The sequence below is a fragment of the Manis javanica genome, chromosome X, assembly GCF_040802235.1.
Source record: "Manis javanica isolate MJ-LG chromosome X, MJ_LKY, whole genome shotgun sequence".
NCBI lineage: Eukaryota > Metazoa > Chordata > Mammalia > Pholidota > Manidae > Manis > Manis javanica.
In genome coordinates this window covers 28,418,907-28,440,361 of record NC_133174.1, presented here as the reverse complement: position 1 = coordinate 28,440,361, position 21,455 = coordinate 28,418,907, and the positions used below count along the sequence as shown (strand labels likewise).

Here is a 21,455-nt window from a genome sequence, read left to right as displayed (position 1 = left end):
CTTCAGGGCACCTGGCAGCACTACCATCTCATTTTGTAAGGAATCTTTTACCTCTTCAATGGACCTCACTGCTGGCATTCTTGTGCTACCTCCTCTCGCATCAATGCCATTTCCTTCTTCAGGGAATCCACAGATGTTTGCAGTTCATGTTCTCATGCCACTATTTCTTGGGTCTTTTTAAGGAACATGTCCTTCTCTTCTGTAGACTTTTTTAATATTGTAAGAAGCAGCCAACCCACAGTCCCTGCTGCCTCATGGGCACTCTGTGTCTCAAAAGACCTACTTACTACACCAAGACCACCCCTACTGCCTCAGGTATCACCTCCACTTGACTCCAGTCCTGGGGTGAGGCCCAGTCCTCTAGAAGGCAAGCCACCTCAGACCACATACCCACTGAGGGATGATCCACTGTTTCCCCATTCACAGGGGCAGCCTGCTGAAGCACCCTTCCCAGAAGGGCAGCCTGTCTTTTCCCTTGGTCAACCATGAATCCTGCTGACTACACCAATTGTCCTGCCAATGAGTTTCAGCCCCAGGCAAGTTCCCCATGGATTCAGTGTGACCAAAGAAAATGACAGCAAACGTTCTTTAGGGTGAAAGGGTTTATTACCCGGCTTGTTCTCCTGGCAGGAGGTCGAGCACTAGCATCTCTGCCTCCACTCATAGCACTGGGCTGAGCTCTCTATATAGTGCAATAATAGCTTATTGCCTAAAGGTGTGGAAGTGGTAGCCTAGCAGCAGGCCAGTTGCTTAATCAGGTGGTGTAAGTTCAGTGAGGATCCTATCCATATGAACCCCAAATTCCCCACAATGTTGTAACTCCCATCCTCCTCTCCATAGCTCGGCAGTGGTGTGGATAAAGTGAAGGTTCCTAAGGCCAGGATTCTCACCTGGCCCTGGTCAGCTAGCTCACTACACACATGTGGTCAATACACTGCTATTGACTCTATACAAAGAGCTCTGCCCAGTATTTTGGGCAACATGGTGGCATGGCTGCACAGCTGCAGGAGAGAAGAGATGAGACTAGAGTGTTGGCAACACCGAGGACAGAGATAGACAGCTGTGAGTAGAGAGGCCCAGATGCAGAGGCCAGCTTGCAGTATGCAGACTCACTCTAAGTGGATGCAATTCTAGTGATTGACCTGCCACCATGGGAATAAAGTTGGGTATAAACCCTTTCACTCCAAGAACATTCCATTACCATTCCTTGGTCTCACTGAATCCATAGTGAACTTTCTCAGGGCTAAAACCCATTGGCAAGACAAGTAGCTTGCCAGATTCTCAGAATATGTTAACAGTTTTCAACCCTACCTATGAAACAATGTCTAACCAAATAAAGAATACCAATAAAGGAGAAATAACCAATTATAAATTAACAAATAAAATACCTGAAATTAAAAAAATCACTAGAGGAACACATCAGTTTTGAGGTAGCAAAAGAACCAGTTCCCTGAAAACAGGCCAATTGAAATGATTAATTCTAAAGAACAGAAAGAAACGAGCAAAGAAAAATTAACACAGCTTCAGAGAACTGTGGGACACCATCAAGCATACAAACATAAGCATAATCAGAATCCTGAAAAGTCAGGCTAGAAAGAGAAGCAGAACAGAAATGTGAAGAATGATGAAAACTTACAAATTTGATGCGAAACATTAATTTACACATAGAAGAAGCACAAAAAATTCTATGTGGGATACATACAGAGCAATCTAAAATTAGACAGTAATTGTGAAACTCTTGAAAGGCCAAGGCATGGTATGCAGCAAGACAAAACTGACTCAACACCTACATTGCTCCTCTAAAATTAACAGCTGAATTCACATCTGAAATCCTAGAGGACAGAAGGCACTGGGATAATACATTAAGTGTGCTGAAAGAAGACTGTCAATACAGAATACTGTATACAGCAAAACTGTCCTTCAAAAATGAAAGAGAAATTAAGGTATCCCTAATAAACAAAAATTGAAAAAATTCATTGCTGGCTGACCTGCTCTACAAGAAACCCTAATGAGAGTCCTACAGTCTGAAATAAAAGGACACTAGAAATTAACTCAAAACCACATGAGGAAATAAAAAGCACCAGCAAAGGTAAGTACATAGCCAAATACACAAAAAAAGCAGTATAAATGTATTTTCTTTGCAACCTTTTTATTTTCCTTTCTAATTAAAAAAAAACAGTGTAAGACAATAAATATAAAACCGTTTTATGTGTTTATGGTGTGTAAAGATGTAAAGGGCATAACAAAACTAGCACTAACAAGGGGCTAGGAAAAGGTGATACATTGCAGCAAAGTTTCTGAATTATGTTGAAATTAAGTTGGTATCAATTTGAGCTAGGTTATTCTAAACTAGGTTGCTATTTATACTCTTCAAGGTAACTACTAAAAAATAAACATACAGTAAAAGAAAGAAAAAAGAATTAAAAAGTATGCTGAAAATAAATATTGAATACAAAATAAGCAGTAATGGAGAAATACATGAATAAAGACATGACATATAGAAAACAAGTATCAAAATGGGAGACAAAAATCCCACTGAATCAGAAATTACATTAATTGTAAATGGACTAAACACTCCAATCAAAAGGCAGAGATTGACAACACAGATTTTAAAAATTAGAAAAAAGAAGAAACATTGGTTTAAAACACAAACGACTGGCAGCAAATGAAACAGAAAAGACATACCACACAAACAGTAACAAAAAGAGAATGGGAGTGACAATATTAATAAAAGACACAATAGAACTTAAGTATACATTGTTCTAGCATAAGAGCATGAGAGTAAAAATTATAAAAGTCCACTATTTAAACTCTGTGGAAATTATCCCAAGGGCACCAAATAGACTTTTCTTCATTTGCTCAAATTCATTAAGAATATATATAATCTCTGGCATTTGATCCAAGACCACTTCTTTCCTCCTCCTTCCCCACTCAGTAAGACAGAAACTCTAGACTGGTGCAGCTAAGAATACAGGGCTCTCTTCTCCCCCAGATCCCAGCTAGAGAGCTATCTTTTTGGGAGGGGTAACACATCAACATTTCTCATGATGCCCCCAAGATATGTTGCAGAAGCTAAGTTTTGGGCAAGTATAGCTGAAAGGAGTTGAGGTGCTCCCTTCCTCAACACCTCCCCTCCTCAAAGGACTTAAGGTGTTTTCATTGTGAAATTGCCCTTGCTCTATCTTATAAAGTGATGGTTCTATGCCTACAGAAGCAAGCCAAGATCTAAAGCTATTTTCCCCTATCCCACCTGGCACCCAGCTTCTAATGTAGGGGTGTTACTCACAGAAAAGTGCACCATCATCTCCACCACCAACTAAAGAGCCATGATTCAGAGATTTTGCCTGAGAACATAGCCTTAAAATAGCTCTTAATCTCTTCCCAAAGGAACTGATCTCATTTTCAATGAAGTATAAAGAAAATTGAGCCAGAAAACACTCTTAAAAATAGTACAGGTCGTAGTGAAAGGAAATTGGGAGGATATTGGTATATTCAATGAAGATACAGGCTAAATTGCAGGCCTGCTAGTTAGGCGGAGAAAACTGGAGAAAGAGACAGCTGTGAGGAACCCTCCTGAGGTCAGAATAAATCTCAAACACTGACCTAAGGAACTATTATTTCAAAGGAGGCTGGATTTGACTGACTTGGTCTGAGAAAAAATGTATGCTTCTAGCAGAATTAGGATTAATGGAATTTAATAGCTGGGTGTGGAAAGGGAAAGAGATAATCAAATAGAACCCTGCCAAAGCCACTGTCATCCCAGAGTGATTGTGGGCCTACCCAAGACTGTTTCCCCTTAGGAGTGGTATTAGAAGCTTCACACTACACGTGTGTGAGTTTTTTGTGGGGAGGAGGTAGACGTCACTAAAATAATATATAACCAGTCAGTAAAAAAATTAAACAAAGAATATTAACAATCCTGTGAGAGATGACATGAGTACAAAAATTGCTATATTTCTAAAATGTCCAGTTTCCAAAATAAAAATTATAAAACAAGCAAAGAAACAGGAAAATAAGCAGACAACAGAAACTGCCTGCTAGAGTGACTAGCTATCAGATTTAACAGAACACTAATTCAAAATAACCCTTATAAATGTCTTCCAAAACTAAGAAAATTATGCCTAAAGAAGTAAAGGAAGTTATGATGACAATGCAACATCAAATAGAAAATAGCAAAAAAGAGTTGAAATTAATAAAAGAACCAAATGGAAATCCTGGAGTTGTAAACTACAATAACAGATATGGAAAAAAAATCACTAGAGGGGGTTCAATAGTAGATTTGAATTGGCAGGAAAAAAAGGAATTAACAAACTTGAGGATTGATAGAGATTATGCAATCTGAGTACAGAGACAGAACAAGGAAAAATAAAGAGTCTCATACGTATACAGTACACCATTTAATGCACCAACATATGGGTAAAGAAATGAGCAGAAGCAGAGGAGAGAAAGGAAAAGGAAAACCATTTGAAAAATGAGGTGGGTGAGAGCAAAGCTGGGTTGGGCTATGAAAATTATTCCAGAAGGTAAGATGAATTCATCAGGAAACATAACAACAGAAATGATAAATGAAAAGACTAATATAATAAAAGCTATAAATATGTACTTTCTGTTGTGGACTCTATTGTGTCCCCCCTCCAACTGCATATGTTGAAGCCCTCACCCCTACTACTCTCATAGATGTGACTATATTTGGAACTAAGCCATTTAAAGAGAGGATTAAGTTAAAATGAGGCCATTAGAGTGGGCCTTAATCTATTCTCACTGTCATTCTTTTAAGAGGAAATGTGGATATACACAGAGACACCATGGATGCATATGAGGATACAGAAAGTAGGTGGCCATCAGCAAGACAAGGAGAGAGGCCTCAGAGGAAACCCAGTCAGCCAACACCTCGATCTTGGACTTCCAGCCTCCAGAGCTGTCAGAAAATACATTTCTGTGGTTTAAGCCACCTAGTTTGTTATTTTGTTATGGCAGCCCTAGCAAATTTAACACAGTGTCCTTTCTTCTCTAAGCTTTAAGATCATAAAATTCATACAAAATTTTAAAAAAGAAATACTCATCATACTATGTAACATTATTATTTTAACATTATTGATAATACTTATGACAAATATACCACAAAAAGGGGAGGAAGGGAATAGAGCTATATAAAGTAACACTTCATGAATCTCACTGGAATTAAGTTAGCATATATCTGAAGCTGATTATGACAAAATAATATGTCTATGGTAACCCCTAGAGCAAACACTAAGGACATAACTCCAAAAATATAGTTAATAAGTCATTATAGAAAATAAAATGCTGCATTAGAAAATACTTATTATAACATAAAATAGTCATGGCAGAATAGATTAACAAAAAGTAGACATGAAATACATAGAAAAGCAAATGGATATCGACAGACATAAATCCAACTATATCAATAATAACATCAATACTTAAGTAATAACAATCCAATTATAAGGCAGCAATTGTAAGACCAGATTTAAAAAACAAACAAAACAAGATCCAACTTACATGCTCCCTACAGGAGACATGCTTGAAATTCAAAGATACAAACAGATTGAAAGTTAAAGGATAGAAAAATATATGTCATGCATAAGCTGAGTACAATACTAATACCAGACATGAAAGAATTCAAAACAAAAAATGCAAATGCAACTGTACATGAAAAGAGGTATTTTGTAATGGTAAACACTTCCAAACTCTGTATTGCCCTGACAGCAAAGCCAGAAAAATAAACTACAAGAAAATTATAGAGCAATATGCCTGATGAGCAGTAATGCAAAAAACCCTCAGCAAAATACAAGCAAACCAAAATTTACAGCACACTGAAAAGATCATATACCATTACCAAGTGGAATTTATCCCTGGGATGCAAGGATGGATCAACATGCAGAACTCAATAGATGTGATATACCACATTAATAGATTGAAATATAAAAATCATATGATCATCTCCATAGATGTAGAAAAAGCATTTGACAGAATTCAATATCCTTTTATAATAATTCTCAACAAATCAGGTATAGAAAAATGCACCTTAACGTAATAAAAGCTGTAAAAGACAAACTTATAATTAACATGATATTCAATGGTGAAAAACTGAAAGCTTTTCCTTAAAGATCAGAAAAAAGACAATGATGCCCACTCTTATCACTGCTGTACAACACAGTACTGGAATCGTAGCAAAAGCAATTATGCCAGAAAAATAAAAGGCATCAAAATTGGAAAGGAAGAAGTAAAATTATTTCTATTTGTAGATGACATAACCTCATTTATAGAAAACTCTAAAGACCCCCCACCAAAAAAATCCCCAAACTATTAGAACTAACAAATTCTGCAAAGGTGTAGGGTACAAAAATCAACATTAAAAAATACTGGTTGCATTTCTATACATTAACAGCAAACTATCTGAAAAGGAAAATAAGAAAACAATCATATTCAATGCATCAAAAAAGAATGAAATACTAAGGAATCAACGTAAGCAAGGAAGTGAAAGGATTATACACTGAAAACTACAAAACAGTAGTGAAAGAAATTTAAAAAGACACACACAAAAGTGGGCAGACATTCTGTGTGTGTAGATTGAAAGTCTTATATTGTTAAAAGGTCCACTCTAACCAAAGTCATCTATCCTCATCAAAATCCCAATGTTATTCTTTACAGATACAGAAAAAAACAACCCTAGAATTTGTATGGAACCATGAAAAACCTAGAATAGCTAACATAATCTTGAGAAAGAAGAATAAAGATGAAGGCATCACACTTTCTGATTTCAAAATATATTATAAAGTAATGGAAATAGTATGGCAGTGGCTTAAAGACAGACATACTAGACCAATGGAAATGAAAAGAAAGCCCAGAAATAAATCCCATGTAAACCATCATCTGATCTTCGGCTAGGGTGCCAAGGACACACAATGGGAGAAAACAGTCTCTTCAACAAACGATGCTGGCAAAACTGGATATCCACATGCAAAAGAATGAAACCAGACCTTATGCTATGCCATAAACAAAAAACAACTCAAAACGGATTAAAGACTGAAGTGTAGGACCTAAAGGCATAAATCTAGAAGGAAACATAGGGGAAAAGCTTCTTGACATTGATTTTGACAGTAACTTCTTGCATATAACAACACAAGCACAGGCGACAAAAGCAGAAATGGACAAGTAGGACTGTATTAGACTAAAAAGTTTCTGCACAGCAAAGGAAACAATCAAAAGAGTGAAAAGGTAACCTATGGAACAGGACAAAATATTTGTAAACCATTATCTGATAAGGAGTTAATATCTAAAATATAAAGAAACTCCTACAATTCAGAAATTAAAAACCAATTTAACAATGGACAAAGGGGCTGAATAGACATTTCTCCAAAGACGTATTAGATATCCAACAAGTATATAACAAGTTACTCAATCTAATTTATTATTACCTCAATGCAAATCAGAAACCACAATGAGGCCTCACCTCCTGTTGGAAAGACGGTCATTGAAAAGACAAGAGAGCACAAACACTGGTGAGTATATGAAGAAAAGGGAACACCGGTATACTGCTGGTGGGAATGTAAATTGGTGCAGCCACTATGGAAAACAGCATGGAGGTTTCTCAAAAAATTAAAAATAGAAATACCATATGATCCAACAATTCCACCTTTGGGTATTTATCCAAAGGAACTGAAATCAGCATCTCAAAGAGCTGTTTTCACTCTCACATTCATTGCAGCATTATTCATAATAATCAGATAGGGAAACAATCTAAACAACCCAAATGTTCACTGACAGATGAATGGATAAAGTGAATGGATAAGAAAAATGTGGTGTGTGTGTGTATAAACAGTGGACTATCTATCATTCAGCTTAAAAAAGAAGGAAATCCTGAGATGAACCTTGAGGACATTAGGCTAAGTGAAATAAGCCAGTCATAACAGGACAAATGCTGTGTGAGGTATTTAAAATAGTCAAACTCAGAAAGCAGGGAACAGAATGGTGGTCGCTGAGGGCTGGAAAAAGGATGAAATGGGAAGTTGTTTCAGTTATGCAAGATGAGTAAGTATCAGAGATATGCTGCACATCATAGCGCCTACAGTTAACAAAACAGGATTATGCACTTAAGCATTTGTTAAGAGGGCAAATCTCACATTAATCATTCTTATCATAGAAAAAAAGGAACACAAGGAAACTTCTGGAAGTGACGGCTATGTTACTACCTCGATTGTGGTGACAGTATTATATAGCTGTATATGTCCAAACTCAACAAATTGTATATACTAAATGTGCAACTTTTTTGTGTATCAATTATACAAAATTATATAGTCATTTTTTTAAAGGACTATAAAGAAATACTATGAAAACTGTGCCAACGAATTAGATAGTAGAGGAAATGCGCAAATTCCTAGAATGCCACAAACTACCAGATTCAAGAAGAAATAGAAAATCTGATTAGGTCCATAACAAATAAACACTTCCCACAAAGCAAAGCTCAGAACCAGACGGCGTCAGATGTGAATCCTACCACATTAAAAGAATTAATACCAATCCTTCACAAACTCTTCCAAAAAATAAAATAGAAAGGAGCATTTCCCAAATCATTCTCTGAAGCTAGTATTAAATGATAATAAAAATATAGACATTACAAGAAAAGGTAATGACTGTTAAATGCTGTGATTATAAACGTAAAATCTTCAACAAAATACTAGCAAACCAAACCTTACAACATGTAAAAACCATTATACAGCAAGAAATAGTTGCATTTTGCAAAAGAGGTATTTGAGAACTACAGATCCAGTAGGGGCATGGGGGCTAATCCTGTCTTTGTTAAATCTAGGCTGGGGTGCCTTTTTTGTTATAAGTAACGTTAAATTTTGATAAAAAAATGATCAAATCTGGTCACTGTGCTGCATATAATTTTGGGGAAAATATGTGGTAATTTTTACTTTATTTTAAGGTATGTTTAATGGATGGTTAATAACTAAATTCTGATCACTTTTGTAAGTGTAATATTAAAACCTAAGTCATTTATATTTTGTAACAAAAATAGTCTCTATGAATTCATCGCCATTATTTTTACTTTTTTAATCTATTCATTTTTAAATTTTAAAAGCAATATATGCTTACTGTGAAATGTTGACTTTACAAAGTTTTTGATTAGTTCTAAAGTTTTGAGTTTATATGCCCATTGCCTAAATTTGAGGGCCACATTTATACAAGGGAGGAAGGAGTCAAAATTACCCAATTAACAATCTTGTCCTCTACCAAACCATGCACCCCTCACAAGAAGTAACAATTTTAATTCACTCTGAGTTAAACCGTACAGTAACAATAAAAGATTATGATTTTTTGAGAAACATGCAACTATAATATTCTACCAATTTTATGAACTTTGAGATTTTCTTCCAGCTCTACTGCCAGAATGCAAGACTAAGTATGTCTGATCCTGATTTCCTCTGAAGAACTGTAGTCAGTCATTTGCTGCATGTAAGGACATATTTTAATACTGTGTTAATGCCATATAGTCATTTTTTCCCTCATATTCCAATATAAAACTTAAATAAAATTACAGTAAATAAAATTCTCCCTTGCACAAACATGGGAACCATAAGTTCACCAATAACTTTTAACAACAGAGGTTTCGTTTTGTCAACAAATAACATTGTAAATAAGAAATTACCAAAGCCTAGACACACAATGATTTTAAAAACTGGAAGTCATCAAATACTAAAATAATTAGCATAATACAACTTCCAGTCTCAACACAAGTACTGTTGTGAGGATCTGAAGCTGGTAGAAATAGAGCTCATAATTTAAGCAGTACATAAGCCACCATTGCCCATCTTCTCACAGATAGTTTTTCTACTTTGACCTTAAATAACACATAAGCATTCTATTGTTTTTTCATCTCAAATCTATGTTGTTGTTAAATCTCCAGATGCGCAAAATACACACTTAAATAATCACAGTGCCTTAAGTAAAAACACATTTTATTTTAATCAATATTTCTCTTTTGGAAATTAAAAGATGGAATAAAGTTAGAAGGAAAAAAGTCAATTATAAATTTTTAAAGATTTAAAGAGTAAAGCTCAAACAGAAAGCTTATAACACTTCATAAATTTGATATGATCAGTGCTAGCTTTGTATAAAACATAAAGTATTTCAAGGAAAACTGATGTACCTTCACTATTTGTTCTATTTTATTGACATCACACATTTATAGCAATGAAATATATAAAATTTCTCTTCAAAAAGGTTCACAAGAGGAAAATTACATATTTCTCTTAAGATTAGAAATGGCTAACTGCAATGAATTTACACCAAAACAATAACTTACCTGAAATCTCCAGCAGAATGGAAGGGATTTTTAACATTCACAATGATTTCTTTCCATTTATAACATGGGGATTTGCATTTTATAATTTCCTAAAGTAAATAAATAAAACATACTTATGATAACAATAAAAAAGAATATCCTGAATTATAAAATATAAACTTAAAGCACCTAAAAAATGGTCCATTTAAATACTAGAGCAATATTAATTTATAAAAGCCCCTTTCCCCACACTGCTAAAATCTAGGCAGGAAAGAATAAAAGTAGATTTTACCTCATCACTGATACACACTAGTGTGCTAACAACTGAACTCTTTGTCATAATAGGGTCCCCTAAATTGACTTTCTTATAATTGGTTTTGTTAATGACAGCATGTTTTCACATTTGCAAATGAATCAATCATATATATATGTATGTATATATATATATATACATACATATATATATGCACACACCTAATACACAACATAAGGATGAGACTGAGACAGGGATGTGCGCATGTGCATGCACACAGGTGTGTGAGGGCCTGCATATCTGTGTATGAATGTGAGTGTGGGATGCCTGTACTTATAATGTGATAGTTCCACTAACATATTTGCACTGTAATAAAAGCAAAAATATAAAATTAAAACTTCAAACCACCCAAAGGACTTCCATGGAGGAAAAAGATTCTAGGAATTCTACATTTTTAGACTGATTGTGTTCCTACCTTACTTTATTTCTCGGTTATTATCCAATCCACTCTCTGATGACTAAGACCATGAGTAGCCAGATGGAGAAGTAAAGAGCAACCACATGAGCTTCAGGTGTCAGCTTTTCTGCCCCAGAGTCATGTTAATGACAGGCTTAGACAATTCTATGTCTCAGACTCATGTGGCAAAACGATGTTTAGTTTCAGAGAATTTGTGTAAGAGGATTGGGAAATTTAAAAGTTCACTCTTCAGGAGGAAATCAGATCACAATGCACATCTCAGTGACAATCAAATGCCTGTTTCCTGTTCTGGGTGTCATTTTCTAACAAGCCAGTCTGCTCATGGGAGCGTCTTACACTATCCTCACTCAGCTGGCCATAGCTAGAGTCACTCTCTTTGCTTCTACTCATGCCACTGCATACCTAAAGTTCTTCGTATTTTAGAAATCTGGCAGCATAACAGACTTACTTCTTCTCTACCATACATTCATGATAGAAAGTAATATTTAGACAAAATGGCTACCGAAAGTCAACCAAAGCAATGTCACAACCATTTTATAGAGATTTAAAAATCGTTCTCCCCCATCCTTTGAGATACAAACAGATCTCTGTCTGGAACATCAAGATAAGCTGATGAATGTTTCTATTACAGAAGAGAAACATTTTCTTTGCTGTGTAAACCAACACCTAATTTAAACAAAAATATAGACAGAAGCCCAGGAACTGCTTTAACTTAAATCACAACTCTCCATGGCAGAAGGGCATCTAAGTTGCTATATGTCTAGTGAATGACTCCATCATGAAAAGATCAAATATAATCCTAAAAATCTGACCTTAAAATAATACTTGATACAAAATACTCCTTTCAAACTCTTTAAAAAAATTGGAGATGTATTTTAACAGGAGTATCAGAGCAAGATCATCAGAGAAACAGAAGCCAAGAATTATGCAGGTGAAGGAATGTGCATATCTATATGTCTATCCACTCATGATCTCAAAGAGTAAGAGCTGCACAGAGATAAAACCTCGAAGAGAAGCCATGCTTAGGACACTCCATGGCTTGAGAAGAGAAGCCAAGACAAACGAAATAGGTAAAATTACTTACAATGCCTTTAAAATTGAGGACTTCACCCTTAAGAGCAAAAGTCATGGTAGTGCCTCCGACTGCATGCTTAGATTTTGAAATTAACAGCAGTGAGGCTTCAGAAGGATGAAGGAAGCGACTGGTAAACTTCAGAGTGACATCAGCTTGGTTTCTGTTTGATAAAAGATAAAATAAAAATTTTACTGAAAATACAGAATAAACAAGCACCTCTTTTCTATAGACCATGTGCCAGAGCCTACACTCTGCAATATACTCACTTCTATAACAAAACTAGAGTGTTGTGCTCAGAGGTTCCCCTACCCCAGTCCTTCTTGGCTGGCTCTGGGATGTGCTAATCCACTACTTTCAATTCAATGAGCCACTTTTAATTAAATGCCTATGCATTAGGCTAGGGACCCTGCTATCCCCATCACTCACGAGGACCTTTCCATTCTACCCTTCGAGCCTTGAAAATACCACATTTTTGGTTATAGAAAGAAATGACTAAGAAGTACCTTGATAACTGGGGAGCAGGTATCCAGGTATCAGAGGGGGTGGAACAGGGCCAGAGGGAAGTATGGGAATATCATTTGAATTAAAATAAAAAAAGATAGACTGTTACAGATCTCAGGAAGCCTACAATCTAGTTATTGTCATCAGTTAAAACATCTTGATCCAGTCTGCAAAAATCTAAAATTACCTTCAAATGTACATATAGTCTACCAAATACTGGATTTTGTAACAGCTGGCCATAGGCCATCATATATGTATTTGTGTGAAATTCATAGGTCATTCTGTGGAACTGTTTAGGGAAGTTCAAAGTCATATCACTGGTTTTTGGTCACATGGAGGAAAGAAATGAGAACGTCTAAGAATTAAAAACACACTTAAAGCTGCAGTTAAAAGTAATATTCAAATCTCAAATCAAAATAATGGTATGTAAGTAGCATGATTTTTGAGAGAAACTTCAACTTTCTAGTTTAAAACACAGTGAAATGTTAAGGAGTCTATCTTCTTGGAAGAGATTTCACTTACCAGTGTGTAGGAGAATGACTATACCATGGCACCTTGCAACTTTGTCTGACAACACATAGGCCACATATGCAAGGATTCACTACAGTGGATCTAAGCCCTTGCAGAAAAGCCTGTGACCCTCACATAATGTAAGAGCATGGAGGCTCGTGAAGGGGTGCTACAAGAACATTCCTCAGGAGAGGCTATCACCAGTTTCTCACTGCCTCCTAGATTCTGATGTGGTATAAGACTTGCAATGCTTAGCCCCCATCAGGGTAGAGTTCAGGAGCTATAAAACTACTTAGCTGCAGCCTGAAATTGGCTGTCACCAACAGATGCAGTCATCTGACCCTTTGTTGTGGCACTGCCCTGCACAGGGGACATGGGGATGTGGTACTCTTGATTACTTTTGTTTTCATAGTTTATGTAAGTAATGAACTATCTGAATTAAAAAAAAAAGGACTCATTGTTTCTTTATGGGCTGGATCTTTCAGCCTTGCCTTGCCTTGACACAACTGTGGGTGCTAACTCTTGGGGAAGTTTTATATTTGCTTTTGGCCTGAATTTTAGCACAGTTAGCATTATGCATCATATCACAGTTATTCTTTTCTACAAACTATCACCTCTCTTAGGAACATATTTGAGAATGGAGATGGGAATAGGTGTTGTCAGTGTTAAACTTTGGCTTAACTTCCGCAGAAACCTTATGAAATTACTGTTGAATGGGTAAGCCCCAGGAGCGGCAGAGAGTAAAGTGAATGAGGGACTTTTCAAAATCAATAGCAGGAGTGGAGATGATTTTTACTCAGATATGTCATCACTAATGTCCTCAATTCACACAAAAGAAATTTTCTTTGTCATTATGAAATGCTCATGGAATTGAATTTAATTAAGAACAAAGGTTATTTGGCCTTGAAATCTTTTTCAGGATGTATAGACTCAAAACCTGTGAATGATTTAGGATTTTTCTAGATATTATAAAATTCATCATTAGATAAAGTTATTCATTCAATTGGTATTTAAAGAGAATACATAATGTTCCAGGCATTGTTTTAGATTTTTGCGATCGAGTAATTAGAACAACAAACCTATTCCTCATCATTAATAGCAGCCCAGTTTAAAGATGATGGTATATTAAGTTAGGATGGAAGAGGTGGATAAGGAGAAAATATGCCAAATTTAAGATATATTTGGCAAAATCAGTGGCACTTGGAAAAGGAATGGATCTTCATGGAAGCTGATGAAAATGAAGAGAGGTGTTTAAGAATGATCATAATCTAAATATTATGCTCTTAATAAATTAATTTATGGATCTATACTTAAATCTTATCAAACACATTTTAAAGTACACTATCCTTTTTATGAGGCCAATGGCTGGTTTTAAGACCACGAATATTTGAGCTTCTATTGAGTATAGGTATTCCTTTTAAAAATGTTGAAGTCATGCTGAAGCATGTAAATGACCAGGATTCCTTCCTGAATGTGTTAGTAAATTTAGAAACAAACAGGTAGTCTGCTTCTGTAAGAGTCTTAGGTCTCCAGACATGTATAGTTATAGGCTTCATATTAACTTCCTTACCTTTTGTTTTCATTTTGTTCCAATTGCCTACACCTTATTTTTTTTTTAAAAAAACTCCTTGTATGTATATACAATGGAATATTACTCAACCATAAAAAGGAATAAAATCTTGCCATTTGCAACAACATAGATGGACCTAGAGGGTGTTATGCTAAGTGAAATAAGTCAGTCAGGGAAAGGCAAATATAATATGATTTCACTGATATGTGAAATCTAAAAAACAACAAATGAGCAAACAAAACAGAAATAGGCTCATAAACACAGAGAACAGACTGATGGTCACCATGGCAGGGGGAGGGGATAGGTGGAATGGATGAAGGAGGAAAAATTAGTGATAATGTTTGATGTCTTTATCCAGGCGATGGTTACAGAGGTGTATACACATGTCAAAGTGCAACAACCTGTACACTAAGATTTGTGCATTTTATTGTGTATACCTCAATATAAATTTTTTAAAGGAGATGATGTATAAATAAATAATTAACTAAGATCTTAATATTGCATGTGAATCATAAGCTACTTAAACTTGGCTTTTGCAAAAGATGGAGAATAAATATATAACACATCAATGTCAGTGCCCATATGGCTCAATGAGAATAATGAGGAAAAAAAGAAGCAAAATGATATTCCGAAAGTATACTTTCACTTTTTATGACAGTCACTCTGTGGTTATAGCTAAGTGTAGTTATCAAATTAAATCTAAAAATAAAATGTTTGTTTATATGTTGATGTAGCTGTTGAATCTTTTCTATATAAATGATATTGCTGGGAATAAAAATCCACAGCTGGCAGAAAGAGCCATTATTAATGGTGATTTAGAATAAGTCTATGACAAAATGTGATACACAGAGATAATTCTTTAATATATGATGATAAAGCTATAGATTTTTTAAGAAAACAAAATATTTTCAGAACCCTATACGGAAAAACCAAAGATTATGAAATTGTGTAGTCTAGCTAAAAACAGAACCACTGAATAATAGTATCCAAGCCCACAAAATAAAATGCATGTAGCAAAGTGAAGAATTGTTTTCCATGTACATTGAGAATTATGCATTCCCTCTTCTGGGATCCCTTTTGTGGTTTCCCCAAGAACATTTAAGAGGTTCTTTTTTCCATTTTTCTCTAGTTCCATACATACATCACAAATAAAACAATTATCAAATTAATCTTCATGTTGTATTTGCTTCTAGGGCACTCTGCTAGATTGTAAACACTTGTGAGCAATGTTGATATATTTTCATCTATGAATCACCAGCACTTTGAATTCAGAACAGGGGGTGCAAATACTTACTGCTTCCTACATATATGTTCCATTTATAGTACTAGGTGTTTGCCTATGTAATTACACTTATGACCGACAACACTGTGGGTATATTCTCATCCTCCACATAAGAAAAATGAGGCTGAATCATAGAGCCTGCACGTCAGTGTTGAAGTCCCCCATTTAACTGTTAAATGACATGATAGGAGGATTCTAGACCACAATGGCATCTGAATCCCACATTCATCACCTCTTGAAGAGAAATCACACTAAAATTATAATAAAATGACTTTTTGAAAAGCTGCTAGTTAGAGGACACTATTGATGAGACTAAAAAAGGAAACACAGCTAGCCTGTGGACTCCTGGAGAGGCCATTTCCAGAAATACCCACTTTCATGGAAGGCAAGATGAAGTTCAGACAAAACCCATCTCCCCAGGGCCAGTGAGAATGCTGGGTAATTGGGCATAAAAGCAGAATGTTTTTCACCTTAAAGTGAAGTATGCCAATTGACAAACCTGTGCAAATACAGAATCACAATTTACTTTTCTGTTGCCGTATTATTCCATATGAATGGATAAACATGTATTGCAAGTCATTAGAGTAAATCCTTCAACATGAAACATTGAAACCAAGGTAAACAAGCATGTAAGTGACATCAGAGAAAAGAAAAATAGTACAGGTAATAGATGAGAATGTAAAAGTCAGAACTACTTATGAAGAGACTATAACCCAATTTAAGAATGGGATGTTATGAAATAGGAATAATCAATGAAAAAGAAAATACACTTAGAAATATACAGCTGACCCTTGACCAACTTGGACATTAGGGGCACTGACCCCCGGAGAGACAAAAATCTGTGTATAAATTTTAATTCCACAAAAACTTAACTATTAATAGCCTACAGCTGATTGGAAGCCTTACCAATAACATAGTGAATTAACACATATTTTGAAAGTTGTATGTATTATATACTGTTTCTTACAATAAAATAAGCTAGAGAAAAGAAAATGTCACTAAGAAAGTCATAAGGAAAATACCTTTACAGTACTGTACTGTATTTATTGAAAGAAAGCCCTGTATAAGTGGACCCATGTGGTTCAAACCCATATTATTCAAGGGTCAACTATATATACAGAGATTCATATTCTCTCCCTCCCTTCCTTGCTCCCTCTCTCCCTCTCTCTATCCCCCAAAGGCAACAGTTGGGAAAGAAGGCTTACTGATAAAGAGAGGAGAAAGCAATGAGATGAAAAATACTAGTGATAAAATAGGATACACAGAAGATACAATTAACATGTTCAATATCCAACAACTAAAGGTTGGAAAATGAGAACAGAAAACATGGAGGAGAAAATTATGAAAGAAATTATTTAAGAGAATTTTTAAGAGCTGATGAAAATCTACTTCACAATCAAAGGACTCACTGTGTACCCAGACAGTGAGTAAAAAATGACCCTCCTTCATGTATTCTGAAATAGTATCAGAACACAAAGGAAGAGCCTAAAAACTTTCAGAGGTGTGGGGCAACAGAATTATAGTTGACTTTCCCATCACAAGTATGAAATACTACAAGGCAATGGAATAATTCTCTTAACAGTTATGAGGAAAAATCTTTTCAACTTAGAATAATATACCAAGCAAAATATAAATCAAGTGTAAAGGTAGTAAAAAGACATGCTTAGAAATGTAAAATCTTGTGTAATTTACCTCTCCCATAATTTTTGTTAGAAGATTTTATAAGGATGTTTTCCAGTAAATGAGTGAGTAAATGAAGAAAGATTTTAGTTTCTATTCAAAGAGAAACAGAGAATATCCAATATGAACATCTCTTCAATATTTTTGGAAAGTAATCAGCCCAAATAAGAGAAAAAGGTGAAGTGCTCTAGAATGTGGTACAATGGGAGGAGAGAGACTTCACAGTGTATGCACTTCTTTAGAATGTATTAATTTTCTCAGCTTCAGAAAGAAGGAGTCAAAAGATAGTTTGTATACTGATGGTGAGATAAATATTTATAAAACACATTTTCACTCTTCAAAAAATAATGAATAGGAGATAAACCAATGACGTTTGAGGGCAGAGCAATAAATCTAGAGAAGTAAGTGAGCTAGGTTATTAAATGCTATAGTTTTATGACAATAGATTAGTTTTGAAGGTGATAAACTATTGGCAAATAAATAGAGATTATTTATATTTCTGGACACAACTATTGGAAGAACTAAAATTAGACATAATTGAAAGGGTTCAAAGTAGGTGGCTCAAGAGGTGTACTTCTGGAGACAGGGATTTGAAGGGAGAAAGACTTACTTTTCATTTTAAACTCCTTTGCATATTTGACTTGTTAGAACACGTGCAAGTTAAATTTTGAGTAAAAAAAGGTTGAAAACAAGAGTACATGTACATCTTCAATACGGTGAAAATATGAACACATATTCATGATCACATGTATATATAGGCCAGTTAATGTTCACTTGGTATGTATTAAAAACTTTAAGAAGCTAGTATTTATGAATTTGTTTATATTTATACACCAGAAATGGTGAAAAAAAAAGCACTGCTGAGAAGTTAGTAGGAGATAGTCTACTAGGTCCACCCAAGTGAAAAATTCTCAGAAACTAGTTCCTGGAGGAATAAAGATAGTACAATCACATGTCATAGACCTTCTGGGTTGCTTACAAATAGTCAAAGCCACATTTTACAGAATGCCCAGGGCTTTGCATGAATGTGATACACACACATACACACACACAGTATGTGCAGGTATCACTTTAATAAGACTGCAAACTCTGGATTTAGATTGGCTGGCTTTCAATCTCTACTTCACCATTTAACAGATGGGAAAATTGGGCGAAAGGTTTAATATCTTTGTGCCCAGTGTTTTCTTTTATAAAATGAAGACACTAATATGGCTGTTAGGATGATCAAATATGAAAAGGTACATAAAATACATATTACACAGATTTTGTACATAGCAAATGTTAAACATTAAGTATGTTAATATTTACATATAATGCACTTACTTTCTAAATACGTAATTATACATATGTTATAATAAACCCATACTTGTGCATTTAAAAGACTGGAAGGACATGAACTAATACATTAACTGTGTTTATATGACAGGGCTCTAGGTGATTTTTGTTTTCCTCTTTACACTTCCATGTAACAGTCAAATTTTCAACAATATACAGGTTTTAGATTTAAAACACAAAGTATACATGTTAATTTCAGTAACAAGAAAAGTGGTCCCAAGCTAAAATATCAGAGGTTTAGTGTGGGTTGTGAGGAAGAATTTCCACATAATGAGAGCTTTGAAATACTGGAAGAGGCTATTGGGTTTGTAACTGAAAAAAAAGGTGGGAGGGGACCTGAAACCGCTTCACTTGAATCATCCTACTTGAAGGGCAAAGAATAGATCTTAATTAGCAAAGTCTTGAGGGAAGACAAATGTTACCGTGACAATGTCTAAATGAACTTGCATTACCAAAATTGCATTTTATAACAGACATGCAAGATGTATAACTTAGAAAATGGGTGGGTTGTTTTTACAAGAAGTTTTCTTCTGTGATATAATTTATAATACAGAAATAGGTGAGTGGAGAATAGTTTTCCCCATATTTAATTCAGTACGTATATACAATAAGCACATTTTGCCTTTATAATCAGAAATGACCATACAGACCTTCTTTAACTTATGATGGGGTTACATCCTGATAAACCCATCATAAGTTGAAAATATCGTAAGTTGAAAATGCATTTAATACTCTTAACCTACTGAACATCATAGCTTAGCGTAGCCCACCTTAAACATGCTCAAAACTCTTCCATTAGCCTCCTGTTGGGCAAAATCATCTAACACAATTGTATTTTAGAATAAGTCTTGAATATCTTATGAAATTTATTGATTAATGTAGTAAAAGTAAAAAACAGAATGGTCCTTTGGGTGCAGAAGGGTTCTAAGTGTATCTGTTGTTTACCTCATGATTGCATGGCTGACTAGGAGGTACAACTCGTTGATGCTGCCCAACATTATGAGAGATTATTGGATTGAACATCACTAGCCCAGGAAAAGATCCAAATTCAAAACTGGAAGCAAAGTTTCTACTGAATGTGTATCACTTTTGCACATGTAAGATGTATAACTTAGAAAATGGGTGGGTTGTTTTCACAAGAAGTTTTATTCTGTGATAGAATTTATAATACAGAAATAGGTGAGTGGAGAATAGGTCAAAAATCATAAATCAAGCCATAGTAAGTCAGCAACTGTCTGTATATAATATTAATGTCATATATTTATATACCTTATATAAAAATAAACAATATAAATATATACAATGTGTGTGCATAAATTTAGCACACACTGATTCCAGTTTCCTATGTGAAACATCACCATAGTATATATACAAACAACTTATAGTCTAATCTATATGGTCCATTTGCATAGAAAACAAATGAAAATTAAATGCATATATAGAAAACAGCTGTTCTATGTTGTTAGAATTCTTTTAACAAAGTTGGTGGGAATCTCAGTAACATATGAATAATTTATGTCTGACTCTTTTCATTTTATACACACACATATATACGTGTGTGTGTGTGTGTGTGTGTGTATATATGTATGTATGTATATATATATGTCAGTTTAAAAACAAACCCAGGTCAGCCTTTTATCATTATAACATACAATAAATCTCTAGGGTTGATGTATTCAATGAAGTAAAATTAAAAAACAAAAAACAAAAAAAAAAAACTGAACCAAACACTTACCTTGGAGAAATTGTCACAACATTCCCTGAATGGGAGAGGGAGAAGTCAGAGGCATCTCTTCCAACAATTGTAGCATTATACACTAAGTTTTTGGAGCTTGGATTTTTCAGTAGAATCTATGTTGAAGAACAGAGTATAAATAAGGTCACTAATTTTTAAAATATACAACCTAACACTTTAATCAGAGTTACATATTTTAATCATGAAAATACTTATTCCTCATGTGCACTAACTGGAGGAAAGCAGATTTTGTATTTAAAGATTATATGTGTGTGTGTGTGTGTGTGTGTGTGTGTGTGTATGTGTGTGTATTAACCTAGTCGGCAGAGAGAAGGAGCTTTCAAGCAATGAAATGACAGAGGTAAAACACCTGATCATCAAAGATGTGAAATCCAAAGTTGGTCACTTGGATTTTATTCTTACTGCAAAGGAAAACCTTTGGAGAATTTCAAACACAGAATTTATATTATCCAAATTACAAAAAGGATACTCTGGCTGCTTGGCGGAGGAAATGCTACAAGGAGTGTAGGTTTAAAAACCAAGGCCTACACTGGAAATGCTGGTAGCCTCATCTAGAAGCGGTAGTTGACCTAGGAGTCGGCTTTCTCTTTCTTCCTAATGCCAAGGTAAGCAGAGTATTTGAGAATGAGTTACCTAATTTTTAGAGAGAATATTTCATATAAAATGTGAGTACACAGGTGTTTATGTAGAATATAATGGGGATTCA

General features: G+C 34.9%; 1 protein-coding gene across 1 annotated transcript in view; it reads right to left on the bottom strand.

Moving 5' to 3' along the window:
- The window catches only part of CFAP47 (cilia and flagella associated protein 47), a 489,967-nt gene that overhangs the window by 245,605 nt on the left and 222,907 nt on the right, over positions 1 to 21,455 (bottom strand). The window contains exons 38-40 of the mRNA XM_073227718.1: positions 20,729 to 20,844; positions 12,125 to 12,275; positions 10,331 to 10,419 (exon numbers count right to left, since the gene is read on the bottom strand). Coding sequence (XP_073083819.1) covers positions 10,331 to 10,419; positions 12,125 to 12,275; positions 20,729 to 20,844 — 356 coding nt within the window. The remainder of the gene's footprint in view (positions 1 to 10,330; positions 10,420 to 12,124; positions 12,276 to 20,728; positions 20,845 to 21,455) is intronic.